The 21,642-nt window shown below is 33.7% G+C and overlaps 2 protein-coding genes across 7 annotated transcripts; one reads left to right on the top strand and one right to left on the bottom strand.

Moving 5' to 3' along the window:
- The first annotated feature begins 9,823 nt into the window (after nt 1–9,823).
- Nucleotides 9,824–12,748, top strand: CPR28 (cuticular protein 28). Of its 2 annotated transcripts, XR_004489607.2 has the most exons (4): nt 9,824–9,982; nt 11,081–11,328; nt 12,001–12,143; nt 12,609–12,748. XR_004489607.2 is itself a non-coding variant. In XM_033465417.2 (3 exons), the coding sequence occupies exons 1-3, from the start codon at nt 9,974–9,976 to the stop codon at nt 12,059–12,061; spliced, it is 318 nt and encodes a 105-aa protein (XP_033321308.1). In that variant the 5' UTR covers nt 9,824–9,973; the 3' UTR covers nt 12,062–12,748. The 2 variants fall into 2 exon arrangements, 1 of the variants encoding a protein (XP_033321308.1); XM_033465417.2 differs by having other exon boundaries at nt 12,001–12,748.
- Nucleotides 12,749–13,100: 352 nt separating this feature from the next.
- On the bottom strand, nt 13,101–21,161 carry LOC117217665 (anillin-like). 5 transcript variants are annotated; one of them, XR_013033982.1, is made up of 20 exons: nt 20,686–21,161; nt 20,219–20,345; nt 19,871–20,065; nt 19,079–19,251; nt 18,811–19,005; nt 18,135–18,666; nt 17,756–18,033; nt 17,562–17,664; nt 17,268–17,497; nt 17,069–17,176; nt 16,582–16,784; nt 16,377–16,509; nt 16,053–16,305; nt 15,808–15,972; nt 15,478–15,734; nt 15,196–15,366; nt 14,573–14,795; nt 14,347–14,491; nt 13,928–14,255; nt 13,101–13,800 (listed from the first exon to the last, which is right to left on the bottom strand). XR_013033982.1 is itself a non-coding variant. In XM_076524168.1 (19 exons), exons 1-19 carry the CDS (start codon nt 20,701–20,703, stop codon nt 14,147–14,149), a joined length of 3,618 nt encoding a protein of 1,205 aa, XP_076380283.1. In that variant the 5' UTR covers nt 20,704–21,161; the 3' UTR covers nt 13,101–14,146. The 5 variants fall into 5 exon arrangements, 4 of the variants coding, with proteins under 4 accessions (XP_076380283.1, XP_076380286.1, XP_076380284.1 ...); XM_076524168.1 differs by having other exon boundaries at nt 13,101–14,255; XM_076524171.1 differs by having other exon boundaries at nt 13,101–14,255; nt 17,274–17,497.
- Between the last annotated feature and the right edge of the window lie 481 nt (nt 21,162–21,642).

The raw sequence follows: 21,642 nt of genomic DNA, 5'->3' as shown, positions 1-21,642 counted from the left end.
ACGTGAAAATTTCACGCTCGTAGAAAGTCTGATCCTTTTCGGCCAAAAACTGAGTTAAGTGAGATTTTACAGCGTCATCATCATTAAAAGTTTTACCACGAAGGGAGTTGTCCAGAGATCGAAATAAGTGGTAATCCGATGGCGCGAGATCAGGGCTATATGGTGGGTGTAACATCGATTCCCAACCAATATCCATCAATTTTTGCCGAGTGGACAAAGATGTGTGCGGCCTAGCATTGTCCTGCTGTAAAATGACACCTTTACGATTGACCAATTCTGTTCCCTTTTCCTTGACCGCTGCATTCAATTTATCCAATTGCTAACATTCACGGATAAAAAAAAAATAACATAATAATAATAATAATAATAATAATAATTTTATAATATAACATTTACGGATATCATAAAAATGGGAGTGAGAGACATCTATATATAACTGAAATCGGCAATTATAATACTTAGTTGCCAACCCAATAAATAGAAATATTTCAGAGCTTCGAAGATGATCTTCGATGGTCAAAATATTGTTTAGGAAGCCCGGTTCTATTGTCCTTGATCTTTACATGTGTCATCAACATCACACTGCTAGGTAATCTTTAGAAACATTTTGCCAAACAACAAGTCATTCACGGAGCTGCCCATGAAAACAGATAACAAGGTCATAGTGAACGAGGGTCCAGAAAACAGTATTTTTATATTTGTGAGAACTATTCTGCTAATATGGATCTGCAAAATATTACGGATTTATTTGTAATCGATGTATGGATAATAAGTATAGATAAAGCATTTTACTTTTAATCATATATGAACTACGCTTGGAACATTTTTTGTCCGGGTTTATTTATGATTTATGCTATGCTGTTTGCATTTTGCATCTATAGAGTCGACCTTCGGTATGCATGCGCGGAGGTAAACCGCGATAACTTTGGTCGCAATGTCAGAGAATACCATGACTAATCAATTAAGGGTAAACGTTTCGTTAAAGTGTTGATTAAATGATTACGCCTTCAACGTACAAAGGATTCTCTTCCGAAGTTACGCAACCTTACTGTTTCATAAATAGTAAGCGTCAATGTTGTTATTCGAAACGTTTTAACATTCAATTAAATTATTATTCTTTAGTGCAAAATTTTCTAGCTATTATCAACTATTATTATTAACTATTTATAATTCGATTTATGCGATATATCACAAATCAGTAATTCAAATTTCAAAATAAAACATTCTCTTTCTCAACTTGCACGTAACTGTTCAGTCGAGCCGAATTAAATAGTATTTTTCGGACGCATCGAATTCCGTTAATGATTAACGATTACAACTCGTCAGTTACTGTAAGTAATTTATAATGGTAATAGTATTATAAATTGTTGATATTAAAAATTATTATTAAATTATATATATTATAGATATTACTCTATGTGTGCCCAACTCTGCATTCAATTTATTAAAATGATTAACATCTTATTTTATAATAAATGCAGACAATTTATATATTTTCATAAAAATCCGCCGCGTGTTTATAACAATATCAATACTTATTATCAATGCTGCCCCACCCCGAACTAATGCGAACTCTGTTAACCACTACTTGAGGATGAACACAGTTGAATGGTCTCTTCGAAACCTATATTGGCAGTCGGTCAGATTGGTTGAACAGGGACCAAAGATGTTCGGAGTCTCAGGCTTTGTTGAGCATGCCGATAAAATTGTGAACTACATTACTGAATGTCGACCTCACTGTCGTTCGATAATTACAGTAATGTCTCTCCAATTGACGCCCAGTTTGTCCACAAAAATGGACAATTTGGGAAGAGGAGATACGATTATCCGAGCCTTGCGGTTCGTTCTTATAATTACGAACTATCAACAAGTATAAAAACGAGCTGCAAGGCTCGAATAATCGTATCTCCTCTTCCCAAATTGTCCATTTTTGTGGACAATCTGAGTCAATTAGAGAGACATTACTGTACTCCGACAAATTCCTTTTCGGAGCCCTCATGCCCTGTCCACGAGTTCTTCGTGTCAACAAGTGGAGCCTCCACGTCTCCGCACGTGAAGACGAACGTGCTTATGACCAGCTCCGGAAGCAAAGGCTCCATCCATTCCACGAGCAAGACCATATTTTACTCGTCATTCTCTTGCATGCCCCCAAGGATCGGGGTTCAGTGTGAAAAGTATCTCCACGATAAAATTTTCAGCGTACACAAAAGTTACGAACAAAGTTGAGAAACACAATGTTTTTACATTTTTGTCATTCCGGTCAATTGCGATTTCTTGCAGAATTTGTTTCACATATTGTCCAAGTAAATTAGTTCTTCTAAAATGTCGAAGAAAGCGATATCGTTTGATCCAGTTAGAAAAAAAAGAGTAAAATTCGGTCTTTAAAAAATGACCGAATACTTTCCTGACAGATTGTTATGTTGTATTACAAGAAAATTCGTGCATTATTATTTAACGGTTTTTATTTCAACGATTACATCATAAGTCGTGTTATAATGTTGTTAGCTGAATTGTTATGTTGTTGACTGATTGTTATGTTACATTACGAGAAAATTCGTGTATTATTTAACGGTTTTCATTTCAACCATTACATCGTAAGTCGTGTTATAATGTTGTTAGCTTGAATACCAACAAATGCTTCTCAAGAAAATGCAGTCGATCGGTTCACTAGCGGCTACGACTTACACGGAAATGCGTAAGTACAAGTGGCTTGCACTGACATTTAAAAGTATCCATCGCGACCGTTTCACTCACGGATGCGTCCCAGCCGTGTATGTACCTATTAAAATCCCTTTAAAGACAGCCGGCTGGCTCGAGGTGACATTAACGTTCGTCGAATATGGAGGCCTAGTCGGCGCGGCGGCTTCTTAAGAATCGCGAATTGTTAATTGCCGTTGTACAATGCATACGACACGCCAATGCCGTTTTAATCTTGACACCAATAAAGTCGGATACATTTGTTCCACTGATAGAAACGAAAAGCTTTTTCGAGAATTAGTCGTTCCCAATGACGTAGCCTTAAATTAAATTTCTCGATCGACTAGAATTACGGCTTCATCGAACCAGCGTGGGCCGAGTACAGTAATGTCTCCCTAACTGACGCTCAGATTGTGCACAAAAATGGACAATTTGGGAAAAGGAGATACCATTATTCGAGCCTTGTGGTTCGTTCTTATAATTGTCCATTTTTGTGGACAAACTGAGCGTCAATTAGAGAGACATTACTGTAATTATCGAACGACAGTGAGATCGAAATTCAGTAATGTCTCTCTAATTGACGCCCAGATTGACCACGAAAATGGACAATTTGGGAAGAGGAGATACGATTATTCGAGCCTTGCGGTTTATTTTCTCGAGTAATCTTATCTCCTATTCTCAAATTGTCCATTTTTGTGCAGAATCTGAGCGTTAATTAGAGAGAATTTATTGTATTTATCGTACAATAGCATTCTGTAAGTGCGCGTTTTTCTACGGAAAAAGGAAATTCAACATCGTCAAAAGCTAAAATAAAAAGTATTAATTCGCGGCTCGTTTTTATAATTGTTGGCAATCGGTAACTATAAGTACTAACAATCGTATCTCCTCTTCTCAAATTGGCCATTTTTGTGCGCAATCTGAGCGCGAGTTAGAGAGAAATTACACGATCACTGTATTAGGTATCGAATGAAATGTCAGATTCCTTACTAGCCGCAAATTGATCGTTCAAGTAATCAGTTATGTGCTTAAAAGGTATGTTTATATAATTGATATAAACTGAACTATATTTATTGTAAAATGTTTATAGACATTGCGCGTACTTGTACATACGTACATTGCCATCGCATTGCCCATCATTATGCAAAGAAACATTATTATACCACTGTCAGTGTTTATAAGTGATTTTTAAATGTTTCTCCAGCTGTGTTCAGATAATTTATATATATTGGATTTTGGTACACTTGTCATTTTGATATATATGTTTATATAAAAACGATTTGTTCACGAACTCGATTTAAGATAGATGGATGTTTTATGATGAACGTGCCGCTAAATGTTATAAATTCTCGATTTTTGATTGAGAAAAATCTGATAGAAATAAAGGAAAGTAAAATATACATAATTTGATTTCTCAATAGCAAAAATGATTTATGGTCCATCCGTTACCAATGTTAAAATTTGTCGTATTTCTTTCATTGAAGCTTCAAATCATTCGAAATATATCATTAAGTATTTGTACGCAAAGAAATAAAAAACTTCTTTCTAAATTATATACTTTGCTCGGTAAAATGGTAGAATAGGATTAATTAATATATAACAATGTGTTTCGTCTTGTATCGATAAGAAACGATAATCCAGAATAAAAATTGATTTTCCATCTAAGAAAGTGTTCTTCGCGCATCTATTCAATTATTTCCTGACACGAAAAACCATTAAAACGCGAGACTTTACGTTGATATATTTTTATTTTAGAGAAATACGAAGTCGCAACGAAATGTGTTTTCCCTATAAATCAATAAATTATTCGATGAACCTGTTTCCGAGTTAGCATTAAGCAGTTATATGTGACACGATCCGATCTTATACCTGCATTTCAAGGGAAAAAAAGAAATCGGTGTTAAAAATCTCTTATAAATCAGAATTGACCTTAATCCCCCCCCCCCCACACCATTTTGCGAATCTAAATCGAAGATGGAGAAATTTATTTTAGTCGAACCGTATCAGAATTTAAATAATTTCCTATCGGCATGCCAGAGGATTTTATTAGCGAAAGTAATCGTGTCACCGCAAGTCTTTAAAAAACTTCCCAGGCTAGACGACACGACGCGACTGTAAAGACGGTAAACACGTCACCGAGCGCCTGCTTCATTTCTGTCCGATTTTAGTTCTACAGTAATGTCTCCCTTACTGACGCTCAGATTGTCCACTAAAATGGATAATTTTGGAAGAGGAGATACGATTATTCGAGCCTTGCGGCTCGTTGTTATAATTGTGGACAATTTATAACTATAAAGATAAACCGCAAGGCTCGAATAATCGTATCTCCTCTTCCCAAATTTCGATCTCACTGTCGTTCGATGATTACAGTAATGTCTCTCCAATTGACGCTCAGTTTGTCCACAAAAATGATCAATTATAAGAACGAACCGCAAGGCTCGGATAATCGTATCTCCATTTTTGTGGACAAACTGGGCGTCAATTAGAGAGACATTATTGAATTTCGATTTCACTGTCGTTCGATAATTACACTAATGTCTCTCTAATTGACGCTCAGTTTGTCCACAAAAATAGACAATTATAAGAACGAACCGCAAGGCTCGGATAATCGTATCTCCATTTTTGTGGTCAAACTAGGCGTCAATTGGAGAGACATTATTGAATGTCGATCTCACTGTCGTTCGATAATTACAGTAATGTCTCTCTAATTGACGCTCAATTTGTCCAGAAAAATGGAGAATTATAAGAACGAACCGCAAGGCTCGGATAATCGCATCTCCATTTTTGTGGACAATGACCGAAAACCTATCCGAGATGAATTCGGACCCCGTGGCTCTTGCACAATTGCCGGTACGTGGATCGTTCTCCGTTTACGGTGTTCGATTCGTGACACACGCGTTCATTATTTCACGTGCGAAAAGGAAAGCCAGCGAAGGATGGAGGAGGATCACGGATTTCGATTCCACGGCGAGACCACGGTTCGCCGTCGGAGAAATATAAGCGAAGTGAAGGGAAGGAAAGGGACGGAAAGAGAAGGGAAGGGAACGAGAGAAGATGCCTGGAGACGCGAGTAGCCGGAGGCGTCCTCTCGGCGTCCTCTTCTTTCGCGACGCATCTTCTGAAATGGCAAGGTCACCGGTAGTTACGTCACCCAACTTTCCTCGGCTTGCTTCTCCCGGCGGCTGCGCTGTGCCCAACACAGCGAACACCAAATGTCACAATTACCAAGGACGCTCGACCTCGTGCACGGTGCCTCCGGGCAACGAGACGACGAAACGAAGACGAACAACGTCGGAGAGCCTGGGAGGTAGGCATCCGTCGCGACGTCTCGGAGATTCGGCTTTCACATTCGGCCCGCACGGCAACGACAGGTGGACACGGCTGGCTCCTACGCCTTTGCCCCGATCATTCTCAGGGATTTACCGTCCGGATGATGAAACCGCTGACATCTTCTAAGTGGCCGTTTCACATCTTCCTTCGGAGGGAAAAAAAGAATGTTCCCGGGTGTACTACCAATCGCCTCTGAGCCCATCAAGATTAAGAACGGTAGTTTCGGGGAACAGAAGGTTACCGTAATACCGTAAACGGTGTCCAACAAATTTTAGATAAAGTCGAAACGCGAGGCTACGACAATATATCGTTCTGCGGATAGAATCGAAGAAATTTATGATATACTTATTTATCGTGTTCATTGCGAATGGATGCCTTTAACGCTCTTCGAGTATTCTCCGACTCGTTATGATCGCGTATAATTTACAAAAAAAATTACATTAGGGATTACAAAGAGCGCAAGAAATTTTTTTAATATTACTTTCAATTTATGGTTCATCTCGGAAACAATATTTTTGCAGATGATATATTATATTATATTATATTATATTATATTATATTATATTATATTATATATAATATATTATATTATATTATATATAATATATTAGTTACAGATGATTTTGTGCGATATCTAATTCACGTTTCATTTCATGAATCTTAAATGAACTACAAAAATGTTAAACTGTTTATCTAAACCGATATAACGTCGTGATTTTAAACGCAACAATAATTCTGCCGCACTCATTGGTAACGTTGGATCCACTGATTTCTTCGGATACCAAAACGTTTCTATCGGCTTGACTTTGTTTCACAATCGAATCTTTACACCTAGATCTGTTATAGATAATAATCTTTATAGCAGCTCCATAATAATAAAAATGTCATCTATGATGCTTTATCGCCGTTTTATTATGCTTTGAACGAGAATACTGCTACTGTCGCTTAATCCATGACATTTATGTCAATTTTTATTAGACCTATTTTACACTTCTCTTTTATATTATACATTGTTCATGTGGCATACATGAAAAATTTTATCTCAAATATTCTAAGCGGCGAACTTTTGAGAAAAATGTCTCATTGCCTGCACATTTTGAAAACGGTTCCCAGTCGGTGTCAAGCACAGTTCTTCGTACGATTTTCATACAAATATTTCTGCTGATTTAATTATGCTGATCTTGATACTTTTGTAAAAATAATATACAGCCATAATAATAAACAACTGGCAATCTTCAGAATATTGTAAATGAAGGCCATCCACTGGTCAAATTTTCAGCACGCATATAAGTTATCGCGATCTACGTAACGCATTTTTTAAATCTTCGTTATAAGCTCAGATAAAAAAGTTGAGAAACGAGGATTTTTAATTTTTTCGTTTCATTCCAAAGAATAGCAAAATTAAAAAAAGAAAGCTTTCTAGCCATCGTTTAATAGACTAGTTCCTCTATCATCTAAAAATAATTCAAGTCATATATAGTTCAGTTTTGAAGAAGTTATTGCGTTTCGAAAGGTGTACGAATATGGGCCACTCTATGTACAATTTAAAAATCATTACCAGGAATTTGTCTGTTGAAAAACAATTGTAGCTAGAGTCTCCAATGAGTAGAACAGAGAATGTTACGTTTGATAACAAGCACGGATCAACACTTGCTCGACGTCAAGCATCACTGAAAGCGCGGAGTAAAATTACAGACGCATGCTACGTATGTGATGTAAATATACGGAATCTTAATTACTTAACAACCACCTGTGAACTCTATGTGAACGAAAGGCCACGATACAAGTTAATCTTTGATTTCGTGAAAAAAAGAATTGGGAACATATGTTTAGCCTCTCGAGCGAGACATCGCTACGAATTGTATGGGAAAGCGAAAATCCGTCAATTAAGTAATTATGTAAAGGCGAATAGAACATAGTTTCAATTACACTGATCGAGATATAGGTGTATGTATTTGTAGCTTTGCATACCACGCATCTGGCGGCAGAGAAGAATTGAAGAATTATTTATACTTTATTCTTGACTGATCATTTTCTACGCCCCAAACAATGGCAGAAATTCTTCTTCTAAATATTTGGAGTACAGTGATTCTATGTATGTACATATTTACTTTGTAATTAGCACTAACACTGCCGGACGAGCCAAAGCTGCTCATTTCAGATTTCATGCATCCCAATGGTTAGAAACGCAAAGAAAATTATTATTATTATATATAAATTATATATATTAAACTTAATTAATTATAAATTATTATATATAATTATATATAATATATATTATTATATATATTTTCTTTGTAATAATTTGCAATAATTTTTTTCGTTTTATATATATATATAATTATTAATTAATTATATAATATATACATATATGATTATAAATTAATTGTATTATATATGTAATATAATTAATAATTATAATTAATTAATTAATAATATATTAAACAAATTGATTTACTCGCAAGTGTACTGCACTAAAAATTAATCGGAGAATAAATAGACACAGTTCTAGCGTTAACAAGTGATTCCATTCAGCTGAATTCGAGATGCATATGATACCGATTGTGAGATTTGTTCTTGCGATCTAAACATAGATGAACTTGACGTGACTAGGCTCACATCCTCGCATGCTGTGAGAACAGGAACAATCGTCTCTGTATAGAGAAACGATAGGTCTCTGGCATTGCGAGCGAAGTTACTACCGCGAACTTCACCTGTTAGATACGTCTCATTAGACTCGGTTAACTCTTTGGGGCACAGGATTTCATAAAATAAAATAGACCCATGTTTTGCACAGTAATTTCATTGCGTTTTAAATTAAACAGAATTGGTACATTTTTATTAACGAAGGAATCGCATAATATAAAAACATAAAAAAAAGTAGTAATAATTCAATTCAATTTGTTGTTATAGGGTGGGACTCAAACAGTCCCACGGTGCCACGTGGGTTCATGAATGGGCATGAAGCTATTGCAATATTTCGAGGTGCCACCGTGCATACAAATTTCCCACCATGCATTACCATGCATAAAAAAAGATGGGACGCTTTTAATCCCACCGTGCCCCAAAAAGTTAACAGGTCAGTTACACTTCAATCGAAATCCTCTGATTTTCGGCCATAGCAATGACAAAACAGGATTCTATCAGCTGCTAAACCGTACGAACCATCGTATTTAATTTGAACTTGTTACTTGAAGATCAACCGAAATCTGAGCGGACAATTACTACACTAGCCTTTATCGTTCAAGGAAAAGATTTTCATATGAATTATATGAAGAAGTATAATGTGACAGACGCTTAGTTAGTTCATTTGAACGTATACTTTTTGCCAGGGGTTACATATATACATTCGCTTTTTTGCACAATATTAAAGTATTGTATATATAATATATAATATAAATAGTATATATATATATATATATATATATATATATATATATATAAGTATATAATTATCTTTTGGAAAACTTTGACGAGTTCTTCCAAATTGTGACATGAAAGAATTTAATTGAAAGAAATACAACCGCTCTACAAATCCTCGGACAACACGAAGCCGAAGCCGAAGCTGTGTACATACAATTTCCAAGTTGATTTAAGTGGTAAACGAAAGCATGATGTTCGATAGGATTCGGATTTTTACGAATTTGAAGTGTCTCCTTGCCACCGGCGCCGTGGAACAAAGTAAGAGAAACGGCTGAGCAAAGAGCGCCGCAGTGAAGAATGCAAACAGGCTCGTAAAGAGTGAATAGTTGCACCGTTGCACTCACAGATGCATGCTAGGGGAGACTCATCCGCGAATCTCTATTCAGTCTAAAATACAGGTGGGGGTGCAACGCTCATGATTTTCCGACTATATAAAGGCAAATGCACCGTGGATTCTTGGTATCGCGTGTCGATCGCTGTTTAAGGACGAAAGGGTCAGGAATCGTTCGCACGAAGAGTCCTCGCAATGAAGACGGTGGGTGTCGAGTTCACGGAGGAAGAATACCCGCGTTCCGTCCTAAACATTCGTCGATGAAACAGGCGCGTGTTCGTGCTGGGATAGGGTACCGGAAATTCTTTGCGACTACGGGGCGCAGTCGGCCGAAATTATTTACGTAACAGTGAAAGTGAAGAAAACTGTGACATTTGTGTGCGCGCGGGATGTTACACGCACACCGGATGATTAATCAAAAATTCGGCGAACGATCATCGGGCCCGCGGTTCCGTGTATCGGCGACAGGATCTGGTCTGATCCTTGAAACTAAGCCATCTTATCGTATTCACAGCGAAGAATTAAAAGCCTGTACAGTAACGTAAATTCTCGTTAGTGCAAACATTTTGACGACAACAAACTTCGCGACGAACTTCTTGCAATAAAAGTGCACCTATAGAAATACAGCACTAGAGAAAATCAGCCGTTCATTCGTATGAAAATAGGTGGCAAAATCGTAAATTGGCCGCTTCGTTCTAGGAAACATTCATTGCTTAAAACTGTTACTGTTGTACGACCCTTTGTGACAGCACACGATCTAAGACGAATGATTATTAAATATTTGTATAATTCTGTTCAGTGACCCTTAGAATTAGTGGATATTGTTTAATAAACCATGACTATGTTCGCTGATGAAATATAATCGTTCCAAGCAAAGTACATACATTGATATCATGCGTTTACAATTTATCGAAATATAAAGTTTTGGATTTTAGATTCGTCGTGTATTTAAGTAGTGTGCACGCTGACGCTGGACTCGAGATAGCTTTGGATGTCTACCAATTGATTTCTCTCAATTTTTGCTACTGAAACCTAAACTACGTATAAACGAATTATGTCTGAACAAACGTTATAATTCATCCAATTCTTAACTTCTATCCAAATTAGAAATCCAGAATAGTTTATTGTTTATTGTACCTTTTAAAAGTGCACAATTCACGAAGTGAAACTTACACTAATTTGAATCATAATTGAAAATCGTCAACTTCTGTACTTATATGTATACATCGACATTCCTTTGTACCAGAAATTTAAGATAAGTTGGTATAAAATGAAATAATTAAACAATATTATTTGTTGTAGATCATCATCTTCGTGACAGCGATAGTAGGAGCTCTCGCAGCACCTCAAGGCAATCCAAATGATATTACAATTGTAAAGCAGGAAGAATCGAACAATATCGGCGTGGGCGGATATCATTTCAGTTACGAGCAAAGCGACGGCCAAAAAAGAGAAGAAACCGCAGAATTAAAGAACGAGGGTACCGACGACGAATCCCTCGATGTTACCGGTAGTTTCTCTTTCACGTCGCCAGATGGTCACACTTACAGGTAAGTAAATGTGTACGGCGACTTAAAAAAATATTTGCGCACTAAATTTTCAATTTTCGACAAGTTGTCAATATTTAAACTATTATAATAATAATATAATTTTCTAAAATACTTCTACATAATATGGTGGAAACTGAGGGTTATTTTGAAGATGCTACAAATTGAAACGCCTCCGAAACCATTGCAGAAGTTTTTCATTAATGAATCTACCATAGATTTTAAGATTAAATATAGTCCCTTTACAACAACCTCTTAAAATATGACATACGATTTCTTTCTTTCTTTAAATGATAACTGCAGTGTCAAATTTACAGTAACATAAGGTACATTATGATGACTTTAGATTAATTCATAAAACAAATTACACAAATTTGAGAGGATCGTTGTGTAGAAGAACCTTCGATCTTCGAATCAGAGGTGAATTTATTGGTAAGAAAAATTTTGCAATGGTTTCAAAGATGTTTCATCTTGTAACATCAAAGATGTTTCATCTTGTAACATTATAAATAAGCAGACATTTAATTTTATTCCTAGATTTTACTTATAAACGAAACTCATTCATTCATTTTCTATTATCATCATTAAACCGTTTTTATACGTAAACTTAAACAACTAACCAAACTAACCAAAATTTAGTACAAGATGATGTTTAGTGAAATTAATTCTTTACAGGGTTGATTATACCGCTGACAAAGACGGATTCCATCCCACAATCAATCTTGTTTCGAAATAAAGAAGTTTGAGAACTGAAGTCCTGCGCTACCAACGTTACCTAGCATTTTTTGGACCTTCGACAGACACCATTATAAATAAATGTGAGAATACTCTGTATAAGTAGATACTTGAACTTGTGGCGCGCGGTTCACCAATTGATAAGAAAAATAATTGTTTCTTTCTTTCTATCTTTATCTATTTAAAATCTTAATCTACGATATAAGATGGATACACTTCGAAAAAAGGGATGTTTGCTCAATCTTGTAAAAACATGAAATATTTCAAAACAACGCAGATAACTTACAATAGTAGCATTTTCAGACTGCTATAAATATTGAAAGGTAATAAGACCTGTAATGAACGAGATATATATTTTCTTTAAAGAACCTTTTAAATATATATTTTAAATAAATGAGATTACTTAAATATAATAATCTATACTACGATTTTACTCGTGAAACGCGTGCCAGTGTGCAGAAATGATTTATGTTACACAATCCTGCAAAACTATTGATGAACATGTTGAACAAGAGGCGTTAGAAGTTCCCCTCATAAACTATTTTCAGAGAAGCGACGACGACGACCTACTCGATAACACGTTTCAGAATTAATATGGAAACAAGTTATTTTTTTATACACATTCTCGTATGTATGTACGTATAACAACACATCATTTGTGCAAATAAAAAGAAATGTACACTGTAAAGTAGCATATGTATTTCTCAAATATTAAACCTTCCTACTTGCATCACACAAAACGGATGTAATACAAATATTTGCCAACTTTTATGCCAGTGCCAAGGTTATATAAAAAAAAGTTTGACTTATTAAGATTGAAAATTAGCCAGACGCAACATAATTATGTTATTACGAATTTCACAATTTCCCAACAGTAAAACATTTTCTTAAGTTCACTAATATACAAAGTTTAAGAAAGAATCGGATCTGAATGATTTTATAACAAATTTACAATTTATAAAGAACAACTAAACGTATCAAAAAAAATAGTTGGTGTCTATTCTAGTTATCACAACTATGAAGAAAATAACAATAGTATATTTGATTTGCTGATATTTTATTATTAATATTTTACATAAAACGTAAAAATAATTTTTTTGTGCGTTCAGAATTCCATGGTTGTAATATAACACCTGGTTATAGTAAATATATTTATATATATATATATATATAAAAAAAAAGATATTTGTGTATACATAAATGTATATTTATTAATATACTTGTTAGTAATCGTTTTACTATTTACAATATATGGCCTTTAGCAACCTAATAATTGACGTCAAAAGACACAAATCGTTATGTAGAGCATGTGTACAAAGATATCTCTATGTACTACCATACACCACTTAACGTCATGGCTAAAATTCATTACAATGCATTAGTAGAATGCAAACTCTGTTTTAACTATATATGGTTATAGTAATTCATTTGCTCTTTTGAAATATTCTTTTTTGTACATAGGATTAGTTAAGCATACCAAAAAAAAATACCGTTCAATTCGTTATTTTTTCGGAAAGTAACTAATCGTAGTAAGATAAATAATGAAATAGATTTTGTCACATACTTATTTTAGATTCACTTTGCTGTCAACTATAAAGTGATAAGTATCCAAGCCGCTCGAAACAAAATACATCCGTGAGATAGCACTACTGTCAACTATTCGTGGAACAAAATTATATAAAGAAGAATTAGTTCTTTGAATCACGAATAAATGTGTATCCTTAATGATTATTAATTTTCCTAGAAATTAGAATTGAAAATTTGATTATATCCATTATTTGCATCATATTCAAACTCCAAAATAATTTCTTCTTTTAAGCCTTTTACGAATATTAATGTTACTCTAATGTTGTAATTAATTAATTACCATTAATGTTGCATATTTCATAGCAAAATATAGGTTTCGCAATATACGACACTTAATACATCTATATTTTCGTATCAAATAAGTCGTAGTAAATTAAAAATCGGTTACATTATTTAGCATACGCAACCCTACATTGCGTGTAGCAAATCTGTAAATGCAGTACCGACTATTAAGCGTATTGGACTACGCTACATTTGACGTTTATAAATGTAAATTAGGTTACGACAATGTCGACACTCCACCCCAAGCATGTATCAAATTCAATGTTTTGTTAAGTTTCGAACACCATTCTAATCTGTCTTCCTTCGTGTCCGCAGATAATAGATGCCTAAAAAGAACACGAATATTTCGATTATGCCTCATTTACGAACTTTTAATGCTTACATGCTTCATTTTTTTTAAATACAAAGGATAGGTACCTAATTACTGTTGTATTTACATTTCTGATCATAATCAAGCTTTCAGTGTCACCAGGTTCTGCGTTTCTGGTTGTTTCAAGTAAGAATGTATTAGGACGCGCACATATATCTCGAGAAACTAATCCAACATGAGTTGTAGAAACACCTACAAATGTAAAAGAAAAATAAATGCTATTGTAGCAGATGTTTTGATAAAATGATGAATTTTGATTTAAGTTAAAGTTACTTTGCAAATCTAAACTTCCAATGGGAGTTTTCTTCCTTTCATCATCAGGATATTTCCAATATGATAATGTTGATCCTTTGAGCAAACACCATCTACGATGCCAAGCTCCAAAACCAGAAATGTCTTCGAACATAGTCAGAAATCCTCTGTGTTCGACCGATACTGAAAGCTCGCAAGAAACATGCATCTGTAGCCGTCCTTCTAATGGTGACTGAGGCGGTACCTAAACATTGTTGAGAAAATAACTTTTGTAATAATACGTCATTACAGCAATATGGAGCAACTCCACTCTTTTTATAATTTGTCTTATACATATCGCATTTTAAAAAATATGATCGTTCGAAGATAATCGAAAAAATAATATGATCATTCACTTTATGTAAATAGGAAGATAGCTCCAAGTAATAAATGTGGCGATGCACATTAAAGGAACAGCTTTTGGAGGTACATTCATTGCATGATTAATTTATTATTTTTTAAATAATCATGTATATTGTTGATTTCTTGAAATTACTCAAAAAAGGAGTTCCATATTGCGGCATTTCTTTCTATTCCGATTTTATATAATAAAAAAAAAGTGGATAGGCAGTATATGTATGGAAAATAAATATCGTATTTTAAACCTTATTTAATGTAAATTGTTGTCGATGCACTTCTTTTAGGCTAAAAATAACGTATCCCGACAATTGGAATGCGGGAGATCTAACAGCAGATGGGCCAGCCGGGCTTTGAACGTTCGGCATTATTAATCGGCTTTCTTGTTTTAAAAACTTTTTAGGAGTTCTATTTGCTAGCTGTGAAATATTTCACTATGTAGTAAACATATATTATAATAATATATAATATATATAATAATATGTATTATAATTATATATTATAATATATATGTGTGAAAATACCGTTACCTTTTTATTGCAGTTGTTGTTACTGCTATTGCATCCAGTACCACCATTAATGTGATATTTAATTTCATGTGGCAAAATTTCAGGCTGTGTCTGGAGTGAATATATCTCGACAGTAATTTTGAAATCATTATATAAATCGTGTAACTTAAGTGTCGATGGAAATCGAAGGCACGAGTCACCAGGTTCTGCAACAACCACTGGAGTAACTACAATTTCCTCCAAATGTCGCATTAAACACACAAAATGAAGGCATGTATCTACAATAAAATTATCAAATTAACAAGTTATTTGAACGTAATGTTTGCAAAAATTGTATTTAGCGATAATTACTTGTGCCATTATTGCGGAAGTACTCTCGCTTAAGAGGTAAAGTGATAGCAGATACTGTTAAAGAACCACTTTCTTGCACTTCTGGTGATCCAGGAGTGACAGGCTTCAGTGTACCTTCTATTTTTAATCGTTGAACTTCATTTAAAGCAGCTTGCCGTCTGTGAGCTGTAGTTCAAAATTCATATATTATTCATATGTTATAAAATTGCTAATAATAATTAAGTTAGGAATTTATATTAACTTACTGGCAACGAGCAATAGCCTTTCTCCTTCTACTTGTTCTCTAGAACCATTGAATTCTACGGTAGAAGTACATAAGTTTAATGCTTGACTAGCTTGACCAATGATTGTTTGTTGCTTGCACACTTCATCTAGCAAGTTTTTTACTTTTTCTTGTACTAATATAGTTTCACTCTTAGCATTAATTTGCGTTACATTGGGAAAAGTATCTGGAGATTCTTGTGTTCTCGATATTATACGCACTGGTGTTTTAGGTGTCTAAAATTGATGTATACATTAAAATTAAGTGTCAAACGCGAATTCATAATTAAATTATTTAAACAACCCACTTGCGATTGTTGGCGTCGATAAAAACTGACACTGTGCATTAATGGTACACAGTTGTCACCGTCTATCACATAAGTTTCACCTTGTTTTGGAGATTTGGGTGAAATCGTTTTTATAGGTGATCGATACAACGATCTTAAGAAAAGAGTATTAACTTTAATCCATATATTAACATTGTAATCGATTTATATCTATTTTATACCTTACCCTTGACTATGTTTGAAACTCGATGATACATTCGATGGACTTTTACCACCTTTGTTTAGCTTGGGTGGAGTTGGTCCTTCTTCTGTATTACCATTTGTACCGTGTGTTTCCTGTAGTGCAAGACATTCATCTAAATATTCATCCATTTCATCCAATACCGAAATATCGGAAGTTGTACTATCTGGATCTGGATCGATTGATCTCTAAAAACCATATTACCAAAATACTATAATTAAAACGTTAAAAATATACATATAATAAATAAATATATGTAATCCAGGCATGGGCAACAAACGTCATATATAAAACACTACCTATTATGCTCCATCTAAGATGTATCTAATAGTTATTGTCTAACCGTTATTGTCAATTTTGACAAAACAAAAACAATACACTCTTTTAGATGCAATCTTTGCCCATGTCTGACAAAAACTATTTAAATAATTAATATTACCATAGTAAATAATTAAATTTATTAATAATGTACCTTCTTATTTAAAAATGCTTGTTCATTTACCGCTCGTAAAATACTTCTGCCAAGACTGGTACTTAATTCCTCACATTCCTCTTGACTGTCGACTTCGGTTTCGTTCTCCTATTTACAATAAAATGTGTGAAATTAACATCACAAAATCATACCAAATATAACAATTTTTGTGAATTGAAGTTTTATTCAATTATCTGACTTGTACATAGTATTCAGCTTCTGTTGCTGTATCAGTGTCTGTTTTTTCATCTAGGGTAGCAGTTTCTGCTTCGGTACTATTTACTGTATACTCTGCATCTGTTTCTGTCTCAGTTGTATTTTCAATATCAGAGAGATTAGGATAAATATGTCCAGGTTTCGGCGGTGCGACACGAATACGCTTAACATCGGACACTGTTTTTACTTGTGCTTTTGGCGAACTACCTACTACTTTAAAAGAAATCGTTAAAAATGTTCTAATTACGGAACAAAATATAAGTCTCTTAATAAATACCTTGTCTTTTAACTGGTGAATTTTTGCTTTGATTTGGAGAAGATCTTGAAGTAGAAATCTGTACTTGCGGAGGAGGTGGTGGCGGCGGTGGAACACTAAATTCCTATTTTAAAAACGTTAGACACATAATTTCAATTATCTTTGACATAAAAAAAACCATTTATTTATAAAATTAAGAATGTCTTTTTACATACAGGTGCAGGTGTTGGTTTGACAGGACACACTGGAGAGTTTTTAGGAGAATTCGATTTTCCCTCACTGCTTTCGCTTGTTCTAATATAAGAACCAGCAGCAGCTTGAGCCATTTCTTTATTTCTATTAAAACGTGTACGTAACATATCTAATTCGCGCTGTCTCTCCAGATAAGTATTACGCATAATATTATTTTCTAACTCCTGAGTGTTTAAACCTTGTTCAAACTTTTCTCGTTGGACATTGACAGAATTATTAGTGAAGTCAGTCTTAGTTTTTGCTGAAATAGAATTTTCAAATATATGATTAGAGTAAAAATTTATTATCAATGAGATTAACTTATAATACGCTTTCCTACTTAAATTACAATATTAAAAATACCTCCATTAGCCGAAACTCTTGACGCTGATCTAGCTTTCTCTTTCTCTTGCAGTTTCTTTGGTGGTACGGACATAGTAAGAGGTGCTTTCGGCAATAAAGGCGCTTCTCCTTTATTTTTTTCAAAAAGCGCCATTCTCTCAGAAAGCGTCATCTGAGCTGGATCTTTTGCTTTCCCTTCTATATTTTTAGATTCAAATAGAGAAGCTTTACTCAGCACAGAGCCTGGGCTAGATTGAGCTGGACTTTTGGGAGAATTATTAAAGCCGAATCTCGGTGAAGGTCGAGAATTATTACTTGTGCTGGATATTGCATTTTTCGGCGTTTTCTCTGGAGTATTAGCATTTTTAAGTACATTTTCTTGCGCTTTTTTATAACTTTTTTCTTCATGATGTGTAGCATCTTCTTTAAGTTGTGTATATTGTTTAGACTGTGTAGATGAACTTGGAGAACCTGCATCTTTTCCCTGAGAACAAGCCTTATAGTCATATACAAGACGACTATTGCTTTTTGTACGACTAAAGCCTTGAGCCTCCTGTAAATATTTCCATCCAACAGACTCAATAATACGCGACATATTCCTTCATCTTTGTAACTGTTTTTTAGATTTACTTCACAGAACAAACTTTTAAAGCTTTAGTCATATACAAGAAACAAATGTATCAATAGAAATAGTTACCAATGTTTGTAATACAGTTTTATCCCATTTCAATTGTTTTGTTGAAGATGCTTCATCCTTTTTAGGACTACAGCCTTTACTGTTTCTACCTCCTGATTTGTATCCACTTGTGCTTGGTTGTGGTTCTGATATGCTTTTAACTTGTTCATTAAATTTTGCATGTATTCTATCTGCATTGGTGCCTGTTGATTTTGTCTAAGAAAACATCCAAATCAATTTATTTTACTAAAATATAATACAATTTTCAAAAAATTTGTAATAAATTTACCAAAGTTGGATGAGACAAATCATCTTCCCAATTATTAATGGTTGAAGCAAGAGCTGCTAGTCTATCAAGTCTAGCTCCTTTTTTGGATGGCTTTTTCTCTGTAGTCTTTTCTTCTGCATTGAATCTTTCTTCTGTCCTGTGGATAGGTGAACTTAATTCCCGAGTGCTGTCATCTATAAAAAGAAATTATTTAGCTTTCGTAAAACTTGATACCCAAAAACAATCTATAATAATGTAATAAACATCACTTGCAGCATCCACAAGCTTTTTATTATAACATATTTATTTTTCCTAATATTTATCAAGAATTCGAGTATTTCGAATACTATGTATAATAGAGAAACTCTTTCTACCTACTAAAATATTTTTGAGAGATTCAAATAAAATATGTTAAGTTTTGTTTTACATAACTCAATGAATTTTATTTTTATTGTTTCCTTCCTTGCAACAGCTGCATTTCATATTTAAGTTTTCTTATGTATTGACAATAGCCATAATTAGAAGATTAAATGAAGTCTATAGATGCACTTTTAAAATTAGGCTCACTTAACATAGTTAATATATATATATATCTATATATACTGATAATATATATACTGATTACATGATTCTAAAATAAAGAGGATTATAGATAATAATGGTAACAGAAAACATTCACATAAATTCTATGCTAAGCAATTGTGTTTACCAATTATATATGACTTGCACGTAGGAATATAGATATTACAGTATACTAGTGTAAGAAACCAGTTTGAAGCAACCCGTGTGGGTGTACTACACAATATAACTTACCAGAATATAGCTTGCCAAGCTTTTGTAACTTTGATTTCACATTGCACAGTCCAATATTCTTATTTTCTTTATTTACTTGTCCTTCTGTGACTGTTTCTACTATCTTAGATACAGATTTTCTCGGAGATTTTGTTGGAGATGGACTATTGATTGATAATTTGGCAGGAGACTTGGATGGGGTTTTATTCTTTGTAACTATAAATGTAAACAAAATATATAAATACTAAAATACATTCTATATATATATTACAATGATATTATATAGACTTTATTCATTTGCAAAACTATTTCATTAAACATTTAATAACAAATTTGACTAATAAGTATAATATACTATAAAAATAATACCTGTAGCTTGTTCTAATATAGCATTTGCATCCTTTAAAGGATTACACCTTCCTTTAACATAATGTCCAGCATTGGATAGTTGAGTGTCTAATTTTTCTCTTCTTGCTCTAGCACGTTCTAACATCCTCTATTTACAAAAACCAATTATTATCTCGAAACATAGATTTACGGAAAAAATAATGACTAGTACTTTATTTTATATTAATTTATATTAAGTTATAATTTATAGATTTATAAAAAATCACAATAATAAATACACAATTATATACAATTTCGATAGTTCATTAAGTAATTATCAACATAAAATTTTTACACAGCAAGCATCTGCTCTATATTAACAAAATTTAAATATTGATCAAATATAGAAAAATAGAGGAATGAATGTATGGCGAAATCTTTTGCCTAAATCATGAACATTCGTAACCACTGTCACGGTTCTGCATTGTAATTGTATAGAAGGGCTTTACCTGAGTGAAAGGGTCCATTGTATGTGACGCAAAACAGTATTAACTTATATCTAACGAACACACCAAATGACTATGAAATATCGACGACTACGTTTACACAATTTTGAGTAGTTTATTGAAAAATATCGACGCACGTAAATTATCAAAAGAATCCAAATGCTCTTTTAAGTGTTACGCATGGGAAACTATTCACGACCGTTGAATTTAAACGTAACCGCCGGGGCAATCAAACGCGTGTAGTATACCGTGATATATCGAAAGTGACAGTTTCTATTTCTCATCCATTCTCGTGACAAATTATTTGTTACAAAAGCTTCTTCAATTCGCATTTAACACAAAGTACATGTTTTCTAAACCGTAATGTACTTATGCGAGAAAAGTGACGCAGCACACGGAAAAACTTTCGCGCAATTGAAATATGATGGGAAACGTTGCAAGGAGACAAACCAAAGATCTTCGCAGGATTGGAGCAACTACACAGCGGAAGCGTCATTAAACTCTCTGCTGTGGAGGGGCAACGCACGTTTACATAGGATCATTTGAAATGGAACGATCTTATTGGTCGACAGAAGTCAAGAAATGTTTACGTATATAAATACACGAATGTGCATGAATGAAAGAGATTTGTAATAAAATTCAGATAAACTTTGAAAATATTCATTTAAAATATTACTTTATTTCTCAAACACTATATATAAGAATACATAAAACGATATATTAAGTAACTCTTTTGTAATTTTACATTATATGTAAGTCCGTTATTTATCTTTTGGAAATGATCTGTAAAAGATAATAATAATTTTTAGTAAAAGTGTATTACTATATGTAAAAGATAATAATGATTTTTAAATAATTCTTAAACTTATTATTTTTTGCAATATATGTATTTTTACGTATTCTAAACATATATTAATGTTGGTAGTAATTATAAGATAATTAATTAGCAAATAATATTGT

The sequence above is a fragment of the Megalopta genalis genome, chromosome 8 (genome assembly GCF_051020955.1).
Source record: "Megalopta genalis isolate 19385.01 chromosome 8, iyMegGena1_principal, whole genome shotgun sequence".
NCBI classification, from domain to species: Eukaryota; Metazoa; Arthropoda; class Insecta; order Hymenoptera; family Halictidae; genus Megalopta; species Megalopta genalis.
The sequence above is the reverse complement of the archived record's forward strand: the minus strand, read 5'-3'. Positions and strand labels throughout refer to the sequence as shown.